Here is a 23013-nt window from a genome sequence, read left to right on the forward strand (position 1 = left end):
AACGTGACATGAAGAAAAATAGCAATTCAGCTATGACAAAGAAAAACAGCTCTTTGAACAGAGTTGAACAGACATGAAGAGACTCCAAACTGAGCCTTTTGTATGTGTGTGTGTCTGTGTGTGTCTGTGTGTGTGTGTGTACAATAGTCTCCCTATGTCTCCCTCTTAAGCTCAACAGGATAAATAATTCACAAGGACATTATTCAACAGCCTAACAGGATGAGGATGCAGGGAGAGAAACTGTTGCTGGTTTTTCTTCTGCTGCTGGGTGCCTGTCTCCAGTGGGTCCAGTCTGGCAGGTCTTCCCGGCACCGTGATTCACATCGACGCCCCAGAGAGCACCGGGACCATCGGCAGCACCGGAACATCACGCTGGCCATCATCCTACCACAGAGAAACACTGCCTACCCCTGGGCCTGGCCCCGTGTGGGTCCGGCTCTGGAACGAGCCATTGACACCATCAACACTGACCCAGCGCTCCTACCCGGCCACCACCTGGGTTACGTGTTTGAGAACAGCGAGAACGAGGAGGGCATCTGCTCTGAGTCCATCGCCCCACTCATGGCTGTTGACCTCAAGTTCGCCCACGACCCCTGGGCTTTCATTGGGCCGGGCTGTGACTACACCTCCTCCCCAGTGGGCCTCTTCACCACCCACTGGGACATCCCCATGGTAACGGCGGGCGCCCCAGCCGTGGGCTTCAACGGAATCAACATGTACCCGTCCATCACCAACACGGGCCCCACGCACAAGAAGCTGGGCAAGTTCGGCCTCCATATCTGCAAGCACTTTGAGTGGAAAGAGCAGGTGCTGCTCATGTTCAGTGACAACAAGAAGGACGACCGACCGTGCTACTTCGCTGTGGAGGGCCTCTACACAGAGCTGCACTTGAACAACATCACCTCGGTGGACCTGGTGTTTGAGGAGAACACTGGACCAGTCAACTACTCTGACCTGCTCCACAACATCAAGCAAGATGGCCGAGGTGGGTCCCCTATATTCACTACACTTTATTCACAGCTTTGTATACTACATATTGTGAGAGCAAATCTGTTAATGTTCAGTGGGTTGGCACGGTGTCTTTTCGTTTTAATTTCTGTCTGGAACTTATTTCATTATGATTAGGCTTGTCAGCCTAAGAACAGCCTGAAAAGAACCTTCTTGGAGCATGTTATTTATTCAGCCTAAGCCCTCATGACATAGATTTATTTGTTGACACAGCTGTACAAAACTGTATGTGCTTGTTTTCATATTTAAGATTGTGTGTGTGTATGTGTTTCACTTATTACCTATGATATTTTATGGCTCCTGCCCTCTGAATGATTCTTAGCAGCAGGGCTTGTTAAGCGTGGATATTAGCTTTTGATCCTTGCTGCAGGGCATGGATGCCCTGGCAGCCTGAGCAAGAATTATGAGCTCAATCGATGCTGTGCAGATCAGACAATTCACTGCTGCAAATGGCCTGTCCTCAGGACAGACAGAGATAATAAGATCGGCGTCATTAGATGATACAGCAGTTTTATGAAACCCCTCAAATTGTTTTCACTGTATTTTGGTTCAGTTTACCCTTCTGCTGCCTTTGAGGAAATGGACACAGTGAGTACAAAGCAAATATAATTAATTGCTACTCCAATCTATCACTTTCTTTGCAAAGTCAAGTGAGTCAACAAATAGATAGATAAGCCTCTCGATTGGTTCTCTATGAGCTTCCCTCTCCAGTTCCCACACGGGTATAAAAACATCTCCAGAGAAGACATATATTAACAGAGGTCAAGACCCTGGGAGCTGCAGTCAACATATCAGATCTGTAGGTATTTCCTGCTAAACAGACTCTGTCATTGGGCTAATTACCCTGGCCCTTTGCTTTTTGTTGGTCTGCAGTTCATCATATCTAACCAGAGGTGAGCAAATTATGGACTTAGCCAAATTAGGGATTTGTTAAAAAAAAACAAGTACTAAATATGAGTATTTCTGTTCAACAAGAAAGCATGCGTGACTTACCATGTTTCTTTTTGTTTTCACACTGTGAACTTCGTTGTGGTTCGTTTGGTTTGGTTACATGGATCCAAATGTGTACTTTATGGAGCGCCAGAAGACTGTTGTCTTTGGCTTATTCCAAATTCACAGGCATCATGGTGTGATTGATTATGGCTTTTAGTTAAGGTTTTCTAACTGAGATCTGGTAGAATGGCCACACTAAGCCATGCATTTTGATGGAGTGCAGTTGACCTGTGTGCGCAGAACTAATGAGTTGTTTTATGTATTTAGGTTAAAGGGTCAATCTGCAGTTGCTACATCCATGTTTGGAATTATAAATTAATTATATGTACCCATTGATTCTTGAAGAATATAACTTATAAATGCCTCATGAGCTTAGTCCAACTGCCATACCCCATCAGAACCCAAAATACAAGCTTGTTTTACTCCAGTGTTTGTAATACAAAGTAAATATAAACTGTATAGCTGCAAAACATGGTTAAATCTATTATTTTAATATCATGGATGGTCAGTCCTGGCATCCATAGCTCTGTCTATGAATTTGAAAGTGGTTACATTTCTCCAGGCCCATCCCTCAGATTTTTACAGAAACAGAGATTACTTTATTTTTTAAACTACTGATTCCCACTTTAAAGTGTCTATTTAGCATTAACAGTGGGGAAATGTTTAACCCAAAAACCTTCGTAGACATATGTTTTTTATTGCTCATACTGTCACGGTCTTCCTCCTCTTCATCTGAAGAGGAGAGGCGAGAAGGATCAGAGGACCAAAATGCAGCGTGGTATGTGTTCATAGTGAATTTTAATAAAGAAAACACTGAACACTGCAACACTATACAAAAACAATGACGACCGTGACGCTACAAATGAGACCTGTGCTGACACAAGCCACTAACATAGACAATCACCCACAAACAAACAGTGCAACCCAGGCTACCTAAGTATGATTCTCAATCAGAGACAACTAATGACACCTGCCTCTGATTGAGAACCATACTAGGCCGAAACATAGAAATCCCCAAATCATAGAAAATCAAACATAGACTGCCCAGCCAACTCACGCCCTGACCATACTAAATAAATACAAAACAAAGGAAATAAAGGTCAGAACGTGACACATACACCTGCCTGGGAAAAAGCCATCGTAGGGGATGCAATGTTTCATTAGATTGGGACCGGTATAAAATATAAATAATAATTTGGTAAAAAGGCTGTTTCCTGAATATAACCTCTGCCATGGCCCAGTTAAGAATCAAAATAAACTAAACTCCCATTTATTTATCAGCAAATCTCCAATGCTTGAAACAGCCATTTGTACAACTCCATTTAAAAGAATATCCATGGACGATTTATAGTGGAAATATGACTTAAGAAAAGTAGCAAGTGGAACATTTGGGTTAGCCTACACAGTATATGAGAGTACAAAAATACTTCCTGATTATGTTCCTGATTGTAACTCTATTCTGTCAGAGCACACAATCAGCAATTGATTTACATGTTGTTGTGGTGGTTGTCAGTTTGTTTCAGAACAGAAGATGGTTTGAGGATCAGACAGACTTGCTTTATATTCAGATTTTATGCATTGCTCTTCTCAGCTCAGAGACAAGTAATACCACAACAACACCAACACCGATCTCACGCTATGGTTGGAGAGAGTGAGGGTCAGGAGTGCTCAATGTGCAAAAAAAGAAATGTGTGTGTGGTGCGAAAAGATATTGTAACAGCCTCCCCAGCCCACCGTAACACATAGACACACATCTGTCACACTCACCAGCAGTGCTGTGACCTTTTCCTCAGCACTCATCAAGAGAGAGGAAGCCTTTCACAATATGTTCCCCCACCTCACCACCCCCTGCCGCCATCCCTAGGGAGCAATAAATAAATACGCACACCATTATGATGAGGAAATGACACCAGAGATGGTTTGCGTGCTGCAGGGACCTCAGTCTGTTGTTTGGGTGCATTCATTGTCTCAACAACTGTTTCTTCACCCAATTGCCCCTTTTACTGAAAAAGAACATGTCTTGTATTGTTTTGGACTGGTTTCATTATTGCTTCAGGGGCCTTAACAATAATCCAGGAGAAAAGACTGAAAGTGTGGTCTCTCATATCTCCTTGTGTGTGTGTGTGTGTCTACACCCAAAAACGAAAATGTCTTAGATTTTCCACAGACCTTTAAAGTGGTCTCCTCATGTGGTTTAAGCATTGTTGTGGTTTTAGAACAGGGATAGGTCGAGGTCTCAACTTTATGTTGTGAGTTAGAATACTAGAATATACAAGGTGCAATTTCAAAATATGGTTGTGGATCAGCAGTTTTTCTCTTGTTTTGTTAGTAGGGTAGTACATAATATTCAGAGGTGGAAATTTTCCGTGGGATGTATTGGGAATATATGGGAATTAACGATAATAATATAAATACCATTTAAATGTAGATGTTTTTTGCATTGGATATATTTACCATATCATATGGAGACAGAAACATAAACATTTTACCTTATCATAAGTAGACATAATTGCAAATGATTGAATCCTTCAAATATAAATAAAAAAAAACAATTTAGTTACGTATTGAACTTTAATTAAATGAGTTGACTATTCTGTAAAATGATAGTCTAGAAACTAAAGCTTTGGTTGTCTTCCTCTCAGGCTTCCGTGTCTTCTCCCTGGACCACCTCAATGTTCACCTCTTGAACATCAGACTCTGAGGCCTCATCTTCACTGTCACTTTCCAACCTTGTTGAGGATGGCTCGTTGTCAGGCTCAAAAAGCCTCACATTTGCCCGGATGGCCACCAATTTTTCAACCCTTGTATTGGTCCGCCTATTGCGTGCTTTTGGTGTGTGTGTTCCCAAACAAGGACCAGTTGCGTTCTGAGGTGGCTGATGTTGGTGGGATTTGGAGGATGATTAAGGCAACAAAGTCCCTTCCACCAGGTGGCTGATGAGATATGTTGGCACGACTGCCATATTGCATCTCCATCCCAAAGCCCTTGCTTGGAAGTGTACTTCGCCAGACCTCCAAGAACCTTGCCCTCATTAAGGCCAAGGTGGCGAGAGACGGTAGTGATGACACCATAGGCCTTGTTGATCTCTGCACCAGACAGGATGCTCTTGCCAGCATACTTGGGGTCCAACATGCACGCTGTGGCATGTATGGGCTTCAGGCAGAAGTCTTCACGCTTTTTGATGTATTTCAGAACTGCAGTTTCCTCTGCTTGGAGCAACAGTAAAGTGGGCAGGGCAGTACAGATTTTTTCTTCTCTTACATCTGCAAGCAGAGTCTGAACATCAGACAGGATGGCATTGTCTCCCTCAATCCGTGCAATGGCTACTGCTATAGGTTTCAGGAGTTTTAGGCTGCTTACCACTTTCTCCCAAAGTGCATCATCCAGGAGGATCCTCTTGATGGGGCTGTCCATATCGGCAGACTGTGATATGGCCATTTCTTGGAGAGACTTCTTGTCCTCCAGGAGACTGTCAAACATGATGACAACACCACCCCAATAGGTGTTGCCCGGCAGCTTCAATGTGGTGTTCTTATTCTTCTTACTTTGCTTGGTGAGGTAGATTGTTGCTATAACTTCATGACCCTTCACATACCTAACCATTTCATTGGCTCTCTTGTAGAGTGTATTCATTGTTTTCAGTGCCATGATGTCCTTGAGGAGCAGATTCAATGCATGAGCAGCACAGCCAATGGGTGTGATGTTAGGGTAGGACTCCTCCACTTTAGACCAAGCAGCCTTCATGTTCACATCATTCTGTCATCAGTGCATTCTGTCAAATACCTTCTGTGGTCCAAGGTCATTGATGACTGCCTTCAGCTCATCTGCAATGTAGAGACCCGTGTGTCTGTTGTCCCTTGTGTTTGTGCTCTTGTAGAATACTGGTTGAGGGGTGGAGATGATGTAGTTAATTATTCCTTGCCCACGAACATTCAACCACCCATCAGAGATGATTGCAATACAGTCTGCTTTCTCTATGATTTGCTTGACCTTCACTTGAGCTCTGTTGAACTCTGCATCCAGCAAATGAGAAGATAAAGCATGTCTGTTTGGAGGGGTGTGTGCTGGGCGAAGAACATTCAGATATCTCTTCCAATACACATTTCCTGTGAGCATCAGAGGTGAACCAGTTGCGTACACAGCTCGAGCAAGACATTCATCAGCATTTCTCTGACTACGTTCTTCCATTGAGTCAAAAATACTTCTGATTCCAGGAGGACCATGAGCTGTTGCTATGGATAAGGTGTCTGATTCATCATTTTCACCTCGAATAGAAGTAGAGGGACTTTTGTCAGAGGTTGCTTGTTGTGAACGCTGAGGGAACTTTATGCACTTGGCCAGATGATTCTGCATCTTTGTTGCATTCTTCTCATATGATTTGGCACAGTATTTGAAAATGTACACAGCTTTTCATTCTACGTTAGCTGCAGTGAAATGTCTCCACACATTTTCCCTTAAAGATTAGAAAAAAATGAGTAAAACAAACAAAAATAGTTAAGCAGTTAGATTAAACAACTCCTTTGTAAGATAAATGTTTTAAAATGAAACATACAGTTCCTTGCGAAAGTATTCGGCCCCCTTGAACTTTGCGACCTTTTGCCACATTTCAGGCTTCAAACATAAAGATATAAAACAAGTGGGACACAATCATGAAGTGGAACGACATTTATTGGATATTTCAAACTTTTTTAACAAATCAAAAACTGAAAAATTGGGCGTGCAAAATTATTCAGCCCCCTTAAGTTAATACTTTGTAGCGCCACCTTTTGCTGCGATTACAGCTGTAAGTCGCTTGGGGTATGTCTCTATCAGTTTTGCACATCGAGAGACTGAAATTTTTTCCCATTCCTCCTTGCAAAACAGCTCGAGCTCAGTGAGGTTGGATGGAGAGCATTTGTGAACAGCAGTTTTCAGTTCTTTCCACAGATTCTCGATTGGATTCAGGTCTGGACTTTGACTTGGCCATTCTAACACCTGGATATGTTTATTTTTGAACCATTCCATTGCAGATTTTGCTTTATGTTTTGGATCATTGTCTTGTTGGAAGACAAATCTCCGTCCCAGTCTCAGGTCTTTTGCAGACTCCATCAGGTTTTCTTCCAGAATGGTCCTGTATTTGGCTCCATCCATCTTCCCATCAATTTTAACCATCTTCCCTGTCCCTGCTGAAGAAAAGCAGGCCCAAACCATGATGCTGCCACCACCATGTTTGACAGTGGGGATGGTGTGTTCAGGGTGATGAGCTGTGTTGCTTTTACGCCAAACATAACGTTTTGCATTGTTGCCAAAAAGTTCAATTTTGGTTTCATCTGACCAGAGCACCTTCTTCCACATGTTTGGTGTGTCTCCCAGGTGGCTTGTGGCAAACTTTAAACAACACTTTTTATGGATATCTTTAAGAAATGGCTTTCTTCTTGCCACTCTTCCATAAAGGCCAGATTTGTGCAATATACGACTGATTGTTGTCCTATGGACAGAGTCTCCCACCTCAGCTGTAGATCTCTGCAGTTCATCCAGAGTGATCATGGGCCTCTTGGCTGCATCTCTGATCAGTCTTCTCCTTGTATGAGCTGAAAGTTTAGAGGGACGGCCAGGTCTTGGTAGATTTGCAGTGGTCTGATACTCCTTCCATTTCAATATTATCGCTTGCACAGTGCTCCTTGGGATGTTTAAAGCTTGGGAAATCTTTTTGTATCCAAATCCGGCTTTAAACTTCTTCACAACAGTATCTCGGACCTGCCTGGTTCTTCATGATGCTCTCTGCGCTTTTAACGGACCACTGAGACTATCACAGTGCAGGTGCATTTATACGGAGACTTGATTACACACAGGTGGATTGTATTTATCATCATTAGTCATTTAGGTCAACAACATTTAGGATCATTCAGAGATCCTCACTGAACTTCTGGAGAGAGTTTGCTGCACTGAAAGTAAAGGGGCTGAATAATTTTGCACGCCCAATTTGTCAGTTTTTGATTTGTTAAAAAAGTTTGAAATATCCAATAAATGTCGTTCCACTTCATGATTGTGTCCCACTTGTTGTTGATTCTTCACAAAAAAATACAGTTTTATATCTTTATGTTTGAAGCCTGAAATGTGGCAAAAGGTCGCAAAGTTCAAGGGGGCGGGATACTTTCGCAAGGCACTGTATATGTAAACAGGTGAATTAACACTCCTCAATTTGCAAGCTAAAACACACATGGTAGCAAAAACTAACTAGCAGAAATTGTTAACAAGTTAGAAATTATTTAAACACACTTTGCTGTAGGATACTATTCACTAGTTAACAAAAAAATAATGTATGTCATATAAAATATATTCACCCCACCCAGTATTGTAATCAAAACTTACCAGAAAGCATGTAGTCCTTGGCTCAGACAGTGTAGTAGTGTGGGCTCAATAGCATCTCATTATTGTGCAGGATCTTGAGAATCAGCTGTACATGTGATGGAAGAATGCACTGTGCATGCAGAGGGTTGCAATTCCATTGAATTGTGGATAGTTTAACAAAAATATGCCACAAGACCTAGAATTGCCTTGTCTATCCCACAAAAAAGGTTTACTGTTATAAGCTAACTTTTTTGATGAATTTAATCAAAATTCCCCAAATTCCAGGGCTCCCATGGAACATTTCCAGAAATTTACCGAAAAGTTTCCGACCCTTTGCAACCCTATTTGTCCGTCACTGATAGTCAGTCAATTAGCCCATGTCAACTAAAGTTATTTTAGATTGCTAAATTAGTTTAGCGGCGAGCTATCTCAACTTGTTACACATGGATGTGGGTGTGCAGACCCGTGAGCAACCGGCGACCCCTCATGAGGAGTTGTTGTTTTTGTATAAAAAAAACAATATTTTGAAAACGAAAACCTGAAAATAGGGAAAACAAAATGGGCTAAAAAATTTAATAAAACTGATTTTATAGGATCACTACAAATATGCTCGGAAAGCCCATTTGCTGATTGAGCACTTTGATCCCTTGTTTCAGCTCCTTTCAAAATAGGATCCTTACCAACCTACCACTGCTGCACTGCAGGGAGCAGGATGGAGATGGTGGTGTATTGAATATTGATCAAGTTTAAGGGTTTAAATAACTCAACATTGGTAACTCATCATATAACTTGCAGAAGAGCTAAGCCCGATGGACTGGGTGGGTGTACATGGTGTGTGAAATTTAATAAGGGGCCATTTGCTGAAATGTCAACAACAACAAAAAATGTGCCTTTTGTTTCACCCAAGTCCTTTCACGGGCACAGCATTTATCAGATGCAATAACCATGACCATAATTACAATAATGGATCATGATGTTTTTATGAGATAATCTTATAAAGAAAGGAAGAGTTGAATCTTTTGAAGGATTTCCTTCAGTCCACTGTTCATACATATTTTATGAGTGGATTCACACAGTTGACTGCACTTCTTGTCAATTATTTTGGTGTTAATTCCTTAAAATGAACCTGTAAATGTTATTTCCTGTCAGAAAAAGTTTTTCTGGGAATAACAAATCGCTGTTTCTGTATTAGTAGTGTAACAGTGTAGCTTCCGTTCCTCTGCTTATCCCAACCTGGGCTCGAACCAGGGACCCTATGAACACATCGACAACTGTCACCCAGGAAGCATTGTTACCTATCGCTCCACAAAAGCCGTGGGCCCTTGCAGGACAAGCAAAACAACTACTTCAAGGTTTCAGAGCTCGTAGCGTCACTAATTAAACGCCATTTCACATAGGCTACAGTAGGAGTAGTTCTCCTCTGAAGAGGTAAGCCTACATAGACTAATCAATAACTGAATGCTGTGTGTGGAAGGAGCAGCATTTATTTCAGGACAGCTCTGTTTGGTTAGCTGTTTTTAACATCTGGAGTAGTAATCTTCCCCACATTGTGTGTGTGTGTGTGTCTGCCGTCGCTATTAAGCAACCCAATTGACTGCACACAAAAAGAGCAACAGCCAAAAACATTTGGCAAAGTCTGCATTTTTTATCTACTTTGATGAAATGGTTGGACAGAACACAAGAAATGTATCAATGCCGTAACCTTTTTTCACAATATTTTGTATTATGAAAGACCAGATTGGTTCTTGTTTAATTTCAATCAGTTAATTACACAAGCCATGGAATCATGTGAATGGGGCGTTTATCAACCTACAGTTGAAGTCAGAAGTTTACATACCCCTTAGCCAAATACATTTAAACTCAGTTTTTCACAATTCCTGACATTTAATCCTAGTAAAACTTCCCTGTTTTAGGCCAGTTAGGATCACCATTTTATTTTATTTTAATGTGAAATGTCAAAATAATAGTAGAGAGAATGAATTATTTCAGCTTTTCTTTCTTTCATCACATTCCCAGTGGGTCAGAAGTTTACATACACTCAATTAGTATTTGGTAGCATTGCCTATAAATTGTTTAACTTGGGTCAAACGTTTCGGGTAGCCTTCCACAAGCTTCCCACAATAATTTGGGTGAATTTTGGCCCATTCCTCCTGACAGAGCTGGTGTAACTGAGCCACGTTTGTAGGCCTCCTTGCTCACACACGCTTTTTCAGTTCTGCCCACACATTTTCATATAGGATTGAGGTCAGAGCGTTGTGATGGCTACTCCAATACCTTGACTTTGTTGTCCTTAAGCCATTTTGCCACAACTTTGGAAGTATGCTTGGGGTCATTGTCCATTTGGAAGACACATTTGCGACCAAGCTTTTAACTTCCTGACTGATGTCTTGAGATGATGCTTCAATATATCCACATAATTTTCCTTTCTCATGATGCCATTTATTTTGTGAAGTGCACCAGTCCTTCCTACAGCAAAGCACCCCCACAACATGATGCTGCCACCCGCGTGCTTCACGGTTGGGATGGTGTTCTTCGGCTTGCAAGCTTCCCCTTTTTTCCTCCACACATAACGATGGTTATTATTATTTTTAATTCATCAGACAAGAGGACATTTACGATTTGTCCCCATGTGCAGTTGCAAACCGTAATCTGGCTTTTTTATGGCGGTTTTGGAGCAGTGGCTTCTTCCTTGCAGAGCGGCCTTTCAGGTTATGTCGATATAGGACTCGTTTTACTGTGGATATAGATACTTTTGTACCTGTTTCCTCCAGCATCTTCACAATGTCCTTGTTGTTGTTCTGGGATTGATTTGCACTTTTCACACCAAAGTACGTTCATCTTGAGGAGACAGAACGCGTCTCCTTTCTGAGCGGTATGACGGCTGCGTGGTCTGATGGTGTTTATACTTGCGTACTATTGTTTGTACTAATGAACGTGGTACCTTCAGGCATTTGGAAATTGCTCCCAAGGATGAAGCAGACTTGTGGAGGTCCACAATTTTTTTGCTGTGATTTCCCATGATGTCAAGCAAAGAGGCACTGTGTTTGAAGGTGGGCCTTGAAATACATCCACAGGTACACCTCCAATTGACTCAAATGATGTCAATTAGCCTATCAGACGCTTCTAAAGCTATGACATAATTTCTGGAATTTTCTAAGCTGTTTGAAGTCACAGTAAACTTCTGACCTACTGGAATTGTGATACAGTGAATTATAAGTGAAATAATCTGTCTGTAAACAATTGTTGGAAATATTACTTGTGTCATACACAAAGTAGATGTCCTAACCGACTTTCCAAAACTATAGTTTGTTAACAAGAAATTTGTGGAGCGGTTGAAAAAACTGTTTTAATGACTCCAACCTAAGTGTATGTAAACTTCCGACTTTAACTGTATATTCACACACATTCCTGACCTGAATTTAACATTTCTGGGGTGACTTAGAAAAAGTGTGAAAGTGATTTTTCATTTGGACTTTGATGTTAGCAAATATATCACTTGAATGTATCACTAAAATGATGGACCCATGTGGACACAGCTCTCCTCTTGCCACCCCCTCTCTTCTCCACCTTCATTTTGCCCTTCTCTTTGCTCTCCTCACCCCCACCCTCACCTTGGTATGCTAATCAGTTATATTTTGGAACGGGCTGTTTTAATCAAGGATGGTGTAGCTTCACAGGTGGTTCAGTATCAGTCCCATTCATCTTATTGATGAGAAACTCTATCTACTGTCAAAGCCATACAGTAAAGATAATCACTTCCAAAGAAAGACGATCAAAGAAAAGTTATTTTCCTTCTCACTACACACAACCACATGCCCAGTGATTACATAACTTCCAGAAGTTAGTGAGAGTACAGTATGCGAGTAGAAAAGCTATACACTGCATATCCAAAAGCAACGCTTGGGTTGTTAATCATTAGTTGAGGAAATGTACAGCACCCAATTGCTTGACGAGAAAGGAGCACTCAATTCATCCCAATGGGATTACCTGTCTATAAAGAAATGTCTATACACAGTTAAGAACATCACACTACTTGCGAAAGGGAGGGGGTGATTTTTCAATTACCTTTCATGGTGGCAGATCTTTGTAGAGATTGTAGAAAATGTTGATGAGCGACAGAGTTTTGGCAGTTGAGCTTGTTATCCCAGTGTTAAGAGGGACCTGTAACTCTGTGGGGTTGTTGACATCACCCTTGCCTCGACATGACCCCTTCACCCCATAGCTTGGACTTCCCAAAAGGGGTGACGCATGACCCTGGAGCTTCCATCTCTTCTAGCTCGCCTCCTCCTGTTGCTATGGTTGCTGAGACAGAAGGTGGCCATGCTGAACTAAACTACCCACAAGGCCGTACCCAGCCTTGCCTTTCCCTTTCCTCCCCCTCAGCCCCCTCGGCCCAGTCCATCTGGCATTAGTTAAAAATTAATATCCTGGAATCCTGGAGAGGCAAGGAGAAGGAGGGGAGTCAGACATGTAGGCCTATAAGTTTGCCTTCGAGCCTGGGGGAGATGGTAGTGGTGATGGTTGTGGTTGGTTTTAGATTTGTTGGTTTGCATGATTACACACAGATGAGTCAACACACACATTGAGTTATCTTCGTGAGGCCTGCTGTTCATCACAGGTGGAGTCTGGAGTCCTGGGAGGGATGGAGGCTGCTTCTGCCGTAATGGTTCAGCTTTGAACGCACTCCCATCCTAGTTTAACATCTAACAAAGCTTTTTATAGTTAGACATTGTATAATTGGATGTTTTCTGTATTATGTTGGATGTACACTCTTGAAATTAAGGTGCTATCTAGAACCTAAAAGCGTTCTTCTGTTGTCCCAATAGAATAACCTTTTGAAGAACCCTTTTGGTTCCAGGTAGAATATCTTTGAAACCAGAAAGGTTTCTATATGGAACCAAGAAAAGGTTATCCTATGGGGACAGCTAAAGAACCCTTTTGGAACCCTTTTTCTAAGAGTGTTTAGAAAATAAATGCTCTAAACTAGACACTGGATTGTAGTTTAGTCATGGCTGGTAGTTCCATGCCTGGGACAAATCCACAGACTTCTCTACCACATTTTGGGACGATTAACTCCCATGGTGTCTAGCATGAACACATGCACACACACACACACACACATGCACGCAGACTCTCTGAGTACATCTCCTGCTGAGGAAAATCATGATGTCAGAACTTGATGTGTCATAAAAAACAACACAACCTTCAACATTTGTTCTTAGAGAGATATAGCACATGACTAAATTCAAGACTCTTGTTTCTCTCAATTAGCATAGAGCATTTTACATTTTGAAAGCTGACCCTGTTTAGACTGTCTTCCACCATTTTCAGCACTCACAATTCATTTAGAGAGTACAGTAGTTTACCTCGATGTTGAAATGTTAGGGATAAGGCCTGTTATCATCTCAGGATGGAATCAAGGAAATGTTTGTGAAGTCTTGTACCAATTTTAAATAGTTGTCGTGGTCAGAGCCTTTTATATAAGGAGTCTTTATGGTAGGGTAAACCTAATGGTTTGTTCACACTATGATGGAAATATTGAACTGAGGCAAGGTTCCCCCACAGACAGAAATGAGCAAAATTATTATAAAACCAATAGTCTGTGGGACTCAATGTTCCGAGTAACTTTAATTCAAAGCTCTGGTGTGGCCTCTTGTACCATCTCATCTTTGATCTGAAAGTCAGTTCCACTGTTGAATTGACCATGTCTTTTCTCCCTGGGGCATTTCCCAAGGTCCTGTTTGTGTTGTTTGTTTGTGTCAGTATATATCCATCTAAAGCTTTTGAAATTGTCTTTTGAGTCATCAGATAAACAATACCATATTTCTGGTCAGATCCCTGCAGGCCTAAGCTGCGATACAAGAGGCTCTTGCTGATTTCATCCCACCTTTCAAGAAAGTCGTATTGGGTTTGTTTCGTGTGCTGTGGCTATGATGGCAAGTGAAGAAAAACAGAAATTCATTATGAATGGGTTGATAGTAGCCACAGTCTAACAGAAGTATAATATCTCAATAGTGTTCACTTATAGATATCCCACTGGGCACAAGTGTTGCTCAAAGTATTTTGATTTACATTTGATTGGATTGTCAACTAACAAGAAATGAACCAAAATTTGAACCATGTCATTGGATTTGGGTGAAAAATTGGGTGAAAAAAAGACAAACATTCCCAAAATACTTTTAAGTTGATGACTTTTTGCAAAGTTGTTTGTTGAAATGACGTGAAAACAACGTTGATTCAACCAGTTTTTGTCCAGTGGGATGGTGACTGCATGGACACATAGAGCGGTCGCTTGGAGTGAAGTACACAGTGACATACTGGTACTTACTGGTACATACTGTTACATGATTCTCATTTAATGTGCCAGCTTCAGGTGCCCATACACTGGTCTTCCTGCTTTCATCCAAATATCCTAATAGGTATGCCAAGCAGCAATGTTTCTAAGTAATATTCCGCGTAAAAATATTAATTGGGATTCACTTCCACTGTCTGCATATTGCAATTTGTAATTGTAATGCAATTAGATAATGTAATGGTTAATCAAGAACCAGGGAAGTCTGCTGTCTTGAATGCGGAATTGTCGTGTGTTCAGGAGGAAGTTGACAGGTCCTACATCACAGTAATTCAAAGACTTAATCAAGTGTCTTTGTTTCTCTGGAATGTTTTGGGAGATTACACTGACACAGAGGGATTGATTATGTTATCACTCACCAATTTCTAGGAAAGGAAGAAGTTGTGTGTGGTTGTGAGAGACAGAGTAAAGAGGGCTACAGAATTCAAAGCGGCAAACAGACATCTGTGTCTCGATAACGGCCAATTAAAGTTTGTAAATAAAACATTTTCAAAAGTTTGTAAATATATAATAATGGTCCATCAGCCTGTCGCTACTCTGCGGTTGTGGACTCTGAATTAAGTTAAGAAAAATAAATTAAGGTGGAGGGAGAGAAGGAAATGGAAAAAGTAAGAACTGTTCTTATTCCTTCCTTTCATCACCCTCCCTCTCCTTCTAACACCCCCCTTATCTCTCAATGTCACCTTCTGCTAACCTTCTGTGAAGGTAAACAAATCAGACAGGATGGTGCGGTGACGTGTGACAGACATTCTATTTGCTATCTCCGCCTCACTCTTGCTCTCACCCAGTCGTCATGGTATGAGCTGGCTGTCCACAGTGAAACCACTACACCATCAGTTCTTCCTGAGGTTGGAAATTCAAAGGAAGTGTCAGACTGCCTGAAGATGAGAGTGGAAGTGTGTGTGACTGTGCACTTATCAGGCATGAAAGGTATGTAAAGTCACATTGTTTGCTCCGCCCGGTGCCGGGATCAGGGGTCAGGCCTGGGCTTTACCCCCTTGTACCGCTCTACACTCCTCTAGCCGTATGCTATCCTGGTTTATTTCCATCCACTCATGTTGTCAACAGCTTGTCTTGCACCAAATGTTATATATCTTGGTGCCACTAAAAGTTGAGTGTGGCGCCATTGTTTGGAGGGGATCCGGATGAGGATGGAGTCTCACCAGGAGGAGGGCACTTAGACCCTCCTTATACCTTTGTAAGTCTCCTGAGCCCAGGGTGACCCGGGAGATCCCTTTTAGTCTCCTTAGGTTTGTTGGTTTGGTTCCACTGCTCACTTCCTGACCAGGGCCATTAAACCCTGAAACAATAGAGCCGCCAGGACAGGAAGTGCGTGCTACAGGAATGTCATCACGCCCCTGGAGACTTCCTGTGCCACTCTTCCACGCCACACGGTGCCAGACCAGACCACAATAAACTAGATAAGACCAGGGACGGACTAGGAATGAAAAATGGCCATGGACTTTTTGACTCAGACCAGCCCACCAAAACCCCCCCAGTGATACGCCACACTTTATGTAAACAAGATTACTGAACAATATTTATAACAAGAATTTTAGTAAAATATATGTAAAACAGAATAAGGGGAGCGTGTTGCTCTTAGGAGAAGGCTGGCTAGAAGGAGCACATATTGGCAGCAAGGTGGCAAGAATCTCTGGAACCATCTGACCAGTAAAATAAATAATACAGGAAGAAATTTGTTGGTGAAAAGACTGGTGAGTAGGCAAGTCATAAAATAAAATTAAAATAAACATATTTCCTACCTCCTTAAATGAGCAATTTCTGCAGCAGCTTACTTCTCTCATCAATGCCATCTATAACCAGGTTTCTGTCCAGGGCCATTAAAACATCTCGCTCAGTAGCCATGAGTATAAAAGCCTCCAGGTGCTGTTGAGATAGATTGCTCCTGAGCCTACTCTTGATGAATTTCAGAGTAGAGAAGCTCACAAGCTACCTGGGTTACTGACAGGGTAAGTAGGAACTTGTAAGCAAGACCCTGGATGTAGTATGCAGTTGTATTGACTAAGAATACGGTAGCAACACACTGGACAGTCCTTGTAAGATGAACAGCTCTTGTTCACCATCTCCACCTCCTCTTAATGTCCTTCAGGTCCATGATCCTCCATAGTCCTGATTGTGTATTCTTCAAATACCGATTGTTTTAACCTAGTCCACTGTTCTGCCAGACTAATGAGCTCACTCTGTAAATTGGCCACCGTTGCTCTGCTGTCAAATTTGATCAAACATTTGCTTAGTTCTTGAAGGGCTATCTGTGGAAGGCCACTGGCACTGGATGTTAGCTGACTAAAGTTTTTAGAGTCCAGAAGAGCCATGTTGGCATACACAGTGCCATTACTCAGAAATCGCAGATGGACACCAATCCTGTATGCACTCTCTGCCCCAATAAATGTCTCATATTGTGTCATCTCTCCAGGCATGGTTTCTTATTTCGAGCCCTTTTCGTTGGCAGAGGGGTCTCTAACTCCAGCTCTGTTTCCTCATCCTGTTTCTGCGACTTCCTGTTTGCCCACTGAACAAATGTGTCTGCAGCTGCCTTGACTTTTTCAAAATCTCTTGCCATTCCTTTCAGCTGCTCCTCTGTAGACACAACCATACTATCAGGATACCAGGTGAGACCCATATGCAGACACAGGAGGCAGATGGTTGAGAGTTCATAAACCAGGTCAGTCCAAACAGTACCAGGCGATAGGCAGGCTCGAGGTCAGGGGCAGGCAGAGTGGTCAGGCAGGAGGGCTCAGAGTGAGGACAGGCAAGGGTCAAAACCAGGAGGGCGAGAAAAGAGAGACCTGGAAAAGCAGGAGCTGAGACACAAAAACGCTGTTTGACTTGACAAACAAGACGAACTGGTACAGAGAGATAGGAAACACACGGATAAATACACCAGGTTAATAAGCGACACCTGGAGGGGGTGGAGACAAGCACAAGGACAGGTGAAACAGATCAGGGTGTGACAGTACCGCCCCCTCTAGGGGCGCCATCTTGCATCCTACGTGGGCGCATACCTGGTTGACCGGGGTGTTGGCGGTGAAAGTCGGCGATGAAGGCTGGATCCAGGAACCCAGCACCTCTACTCCGGGCCATAACCCTCCCAGTCAACCAGGTACTGGATACCCCTGCGCCGTGGTCGAACACCCAGCAGGCATTTTACAGTGTATGCCGGATGGCCATCGATGACACGGGAGGAGGGGTGGGCCTGGAGACAGAAAACAAAGGGCTGTGAGGCACAGGCTTAATCCTAGATACATGGGCAGTAGGGTGAATACGGAGGGTACAGGGATAACAAGAGACGGACAGCAGTGGGACTAAGGACTCTAGAGATGGGAAAAGGACCAATGAAACGGAGGGGCAGTCTGCGGGACTCCACCCGAAGGGTCAGGTCCCGTGTGGAAAGCCATACCCCCTGCCCAATGCGGTAGCGGGGAGCTGGAGTCCCGCAGTGATCCGCTTGTTGACCATACCTGGAATTGGTCTTGAGAAGTGCCGCCCGAGCTCTTCTCCAGGTACGTCGACAGCAGTGGATGAACATCTGGGCCGAGGGTACGTTGACTTCCTGCTCTTGCTCTGGGAAGTCCCGTGGCTGAACAGGGAAGGGTGTTCGGGGCATACTCAGGTAGTGGGGTTTGTTGAAACCAGGCATCTTAGGGTGATTTCCAGGTCCTGGTTAGCTCGCTCTGACTGGCCTTTAGATTAGGGAACGCCTTCCAGAACTGAGACGAGAACTGAGGGCCCTGGTCGGAGACAATGTCCACCTGGAGTCCATGGACCCGGAAGACGTGCTGCACCATGAGCTGGGCCGTCTCCTTGGCAGAGGGTAGTTTGGGGAGAGGGATGAAATGGGTGGCCTTGGAGAAGCGATACACTACCGTCAGAATGACGGTGTTGCCATCAGACGGAGGAAGCCCAGTGACAAAGTCCAGAGAGATATGGGACCAGGGATGATGAGGAACAGGTAGTGGCTGAAGGAGGCCAGAAGGAGCTTGCCGTGGAGTCTTGTTCTGAGCACACACAGTGAATGCGGCGACAAAGGCAGAGACGTCAGGAACCATTGTGGGCCACCAGAAACGTTGTCGGAGGAAGGCTAGGGTTTGACAGGCACCTGGATGACAGGTCAGCCTGGAGGAATTAGCCCATTCCAGGACCCGGGACCAGACTGAGTCTGGGACAAACAACCGGTTAGCCGGGCTCCCTTCAGGTTCAGGCTGGGAACGTTGTGCCTTGCGAACCAAGGTTTCCATACCCCAACCCACAGAAGCGACAAGGCATGAGGTAGGGAGAATGGTTTCGGAGACTGAGGGTGTGGCAGAGGAACTGTATAGGTGGGAGAGGGAGTCAGGCGTCACATTTTTGGACATTGGGCGTAGGAAATGGTGAAGTTGAATCTTATAAATAACAAAGCACACCGGGCCTGCTTTGAGTTAAGGCGCTTGGCTGTATGGAGATATTCCACATTTTTATGGTAGGTCCAAACCAAAAATGGCTGTTCTGCTCGTTCCAGTTAGTGCCTCCACTCTTCCAGCGCCATCTTGACCGCCAGAAGTTCTCAGTTGCCTACGTCGTAGTTCCTTTCTGCAGGATTGAGACGATGGGACAGGAAGGCACAGGGGTGAAGCTTTTGGTCCTGGGCAGATCGTTGGGATAGGATGGCCCCCACTCCAACATCAGAAGCATCAACCTCCACCACAAATTGATGGGACGTGTCCGGATGGACGAGGATGGGTGCTGTGTGCTTCGGGTCCAATGCTTCGGGTCCACAAAGGCTCTGTCAACAGCTGGCGACCATGTGAATGGTACTTTGGGAGAGGTGAGTGCAGGGAGGGAGGCCGCCAGGGTGCTGTAGCCCCGAATTAAACTGTGGTAGAAGTTAGTGAACCCCAGGAAACGTTGTAACTGCACTCTGGACGTAGGTTGAGGCCAATCTACCACAGCTTTCAACTTTTCTTGGTCCATTTGGACATTTCCACCAGCGATGACATATCCCAGAAAGGAGATTGTAGAGCGGTGGAACTCAAACTTCCTGGCTTTCACTAACAACTGGTTCTCCAGGAGGCACTGAAGGACGTGTCTGACATGGAGAACGTGTTCTTGGGCAGATCGGGAAAAAAACATGATGTCGTCAAGGTAGACGAACACAAAACAATTTTGCATGTCCCGGAGCACATTGTTTACCAGGGCCTGGAAGACGGCGGGGGCGTTGGTGAGTCCAAACGGCATGACCTGGTACTCATAATGTCCACTGGCTGTGTTAAATGCTGTCTTCCACTCATCTCCGCGTATCCGAACCAGGTGGTAGGCATTCCGAAGGTCCAGCTTGTAAAAAATGGTGGCCCCCTGGAGAGGTTCGATAGCTGAAGAGAGGAGTCATCATTAAGACCCCGGTAGTCAATGCACGGATGCAGGGTCTTGTCCTTCTTCTCCACAAAGAAAAACCCTACACCGGCAGGAGATGCAGACGGACGGATGCCTCCAGTAGCCAGAGAATCCTCAATGTACTCCTCCATGGCCTTGGTCTCTGGCCCGGATAGAGAATATAGCCGACCAGAAGAGAAGTAGCACGTGCCTTACTAAATACCTCCAGGAGGTCATGGTACTCAGTGGGAACGGCAGAGACATCCGAGGCTTTGCTTATGCCCTGAGGAGGACTTCTCGGGGACGGCTGTGCCGCTTTAAGACAATGGGAATGACAAAATGGGCTCCAACCCAGGATGGAGCTCGTGGTCCAGTCAATAACAGGGTTGTGTTTTTGGAGCCAAGAAAATCACAGAACAACAGGAACATGTGCTGAATTGATGAGGAAGAACTATATGGTCTCACTGTGGTTTCCTGAAACCCGTATCTGAACGGGCACTGTGCTATGGGTGACTCTTCTAATTGAGGGACCGTCCAGTGCCCTTGCATCCATGGGGACAGATTGAGTTTGAGTGGGAATACCTAATTCAGAAGCCACGGTAGCATCCATAAGACTTTCATCAGCACCAGAGTCATTGCTCAATTGGAAGAGTCACCCATATCACAGTGCCCATTCAGATACGGGTTAGACTGGTCTTAGACTGGTCTCCCCACAGCAGAATCACAAAAAATGGTGTATGGGTGATGGGAATTAGGGGACTCCCAGTACTTGTACCCACTAGAGAAAATGGTTTCTTAACAGGGTAGGTGACTATATAATGTCCCACACCTCCACAGTACAGACAACAGTTAGAACTCAGCCTACGCAAGCATTTCCCAACCGATAATCTAGCTCTTCCCAGTTGCATGGGCTCTAGAGTATCCAACTCACCCGTCGCCGATGATTCTCGAGGAACCTCTGGTGTTTTCGGCTCTCCTCGGAAATACACACTTCGGGGATTTCCAGATTCCTTAGGGCGTGTACCAGCATCAACAGATGAACGAGTGTTCCCGAGGCCCGACCTCCTCTCACACCGGAGTTCTCATAGGTGCCCATCAATCCTACTCGAAAAGCGGATGAGGGAATCAAGGTCCAGTGGTATTTCCCAAGCTGCGAGCTCATCCTTTATCCCCTCCGACAGTCCGTGGAGGAAGGTATCGAACAGAGCCTCCGGATTCCAGGAAGTCTCGGCAGCCAATGTGCGAAAATCTAATGCGTAGTCTGCCACACTGCTGGAGTTCTGACATACCTGCAGTAGTTTTCAAGCCGCCTCCCTCCCAGGCACCGGAGAATGAAAAACCTTCCTCATCTCTGCCTTAAATTTCTCCAGGCTATGGCACACAGCGAATTGCTCCTCCCACACAGCCGTCGCCCAGGAGAGCGCCCTTCCGGACATTAGCGTGATTAAATACGCTATCTTCGATCGGTCTGACATGAACGAAGAGGGCTGGAGTTCGAAAATGAGGGAGCACTGGGAAAGGAATGCCCGGCGGGTACCAGGATCACCTGCATAACGCTCCGGGGGAGGTAAGCGAGGTTCTCGGGGAGCCGGGGTAGATTGAACCAATCCACAACTAGTTGAACGGTTACTGGGTGGTTGGGAGGTCTCAGATGTGGCGTCCTGCCTATGAGCTGCTTCACGAATTTGATCCATTATCGCCTTAAACCAATCAATCAATCAATCAAATGTATTTATAAAGCCCTTCTTACATCCGCTGATGTCACAAAGTGCTGTACAGAAACCCAGCCTAAAACTCCAAACAGCAAGCAATGCAGGTGTAGAAGCACGTGTAGAAACAGGTGTAGAAACCCTTGTAGGCGTTCCGTCAGGGAACGAAGCCCATCCAAAAGGTCCCGCCTCCCAATGGTCATGCCTCCCAATGGTGGCTCCCTGCAGGGAGACAACGTGACAGAGCTGGTCAAAGTCTGCTGGGTCTGTCATGGCCAGTTTGTACTATAAGGACACCAGGCAAGACCCAAATGCAGACACAGGATGCAGAAGGTTGAGCTCCGATATTTATTATAGCAAAAGGGGTAGGCAAAAGGCAGGTCGGGTACAGGCGAGAGTTCATAAACCAGGTCAGTCCAAACAGTACCAGGCGATAGGCAGGCTTGAGGTCAAAGGCAGTCAGAGTGGTCAGGCAGGCGGGCTCAGAGTCAGGACCGGCAAGAGTCAAAACCAGGAGGGCGAGAAAAGAGAGACCGGGAAAAGCAGGAGCTGAGAAAACGGTGGTTGACTTGACAAACAAGACGAACTGGCACAGAGAGACAGGAAACACAGGGATAAATACACCGGGGATAATAAGCGACACCTGGAGGGGGTGGAGACAAGCACAAGGACAGGTGAAACAGATCAGGGCATGACACATACGATGCGCAGACACAATGTCCACTTGTTTGAAGATGTTTTGAGACTGATGAGGTGACCTGAAATATTCTGAGGAATATCTGAGCTGTAAGTATTGTTTCATACTTCAGCAACCCCTCAATGTATCCTTTTGCCGTGACACGTGCAGTAGTGTTGATGTTTTTCTGATTTTGTATGGTTGAAAAAGTGAGAAGGACATCAACATAGAGTCCCTCATCTGGATTTCCAAAACCTCCAAAGACCTTCTTTAAGGCACTGTCTTTATCCCACCAGTGTGTCTCTCCAATCCTTGCTCTCCTTCCCACCAAATGTTCATCCTCTGGTAGGATTCACGGAAGAACACAGCTATGTTGTTAACGAGAGAAAAAAGTGACCCACTTGCCAAGACACTCTGTTCTGCCTGCCAAAACAAGGTTCAAAATGTGTGCAAAGCACCACACATGCACTTGATTGGTGGACTTTTCAGAGAGCAAGGCAGAGAAGCCTTTATACTGGCCTTGCATACTGGAGGCTCCATCAGTGGAATTTCCAATGCACTTGCTGATGTCAAGCTTC

The 23013-nt window shown here is 44.4% G+C and overlaps 1 protein-coding gene across 1 annotated transcript in view; it reads left to right on the plus strand.

Moving 5' to 3' along the window:
- The window catches only part of LOC139391881 (atrial natriuretic peptide receptor 1-like), a 65510-nt gene that overhangs the window by 1019 nt on the left and 41478 nt on the right, over window positions 1-23013 (plus strand). Inside the window, exon 2 of the mRNA XM_071139498.1 lies at window positions 148-985. Coding sequence (XP_070995599.1) covers window positions 220-985 — 766 coding nt within the window. The 5' untranslated portion in view covers window positions 148-219. The remainder of the gene's footprint in view (window positions 1-147; window positions 986-23013) is intronic.

Source organism: Oncorhynchus clarkii, chromosome 3 (assembly GCF_045791955.1).
Source record: "Oncorhynchus clarkii lewisi isolate Uvic-CL-2024 chromosome 3, UVic_Ocla_1.0, whole genome shotgun sequence".
In the NCBI taxonomy this organism is placed as follows: domain Eukaryota; kingdom Metazoa; phylum Chordata; class Actinopteri; order Salmoniformes; family Salmonidae; genus Oncorhynchus; species Oncorhynchus clarkii.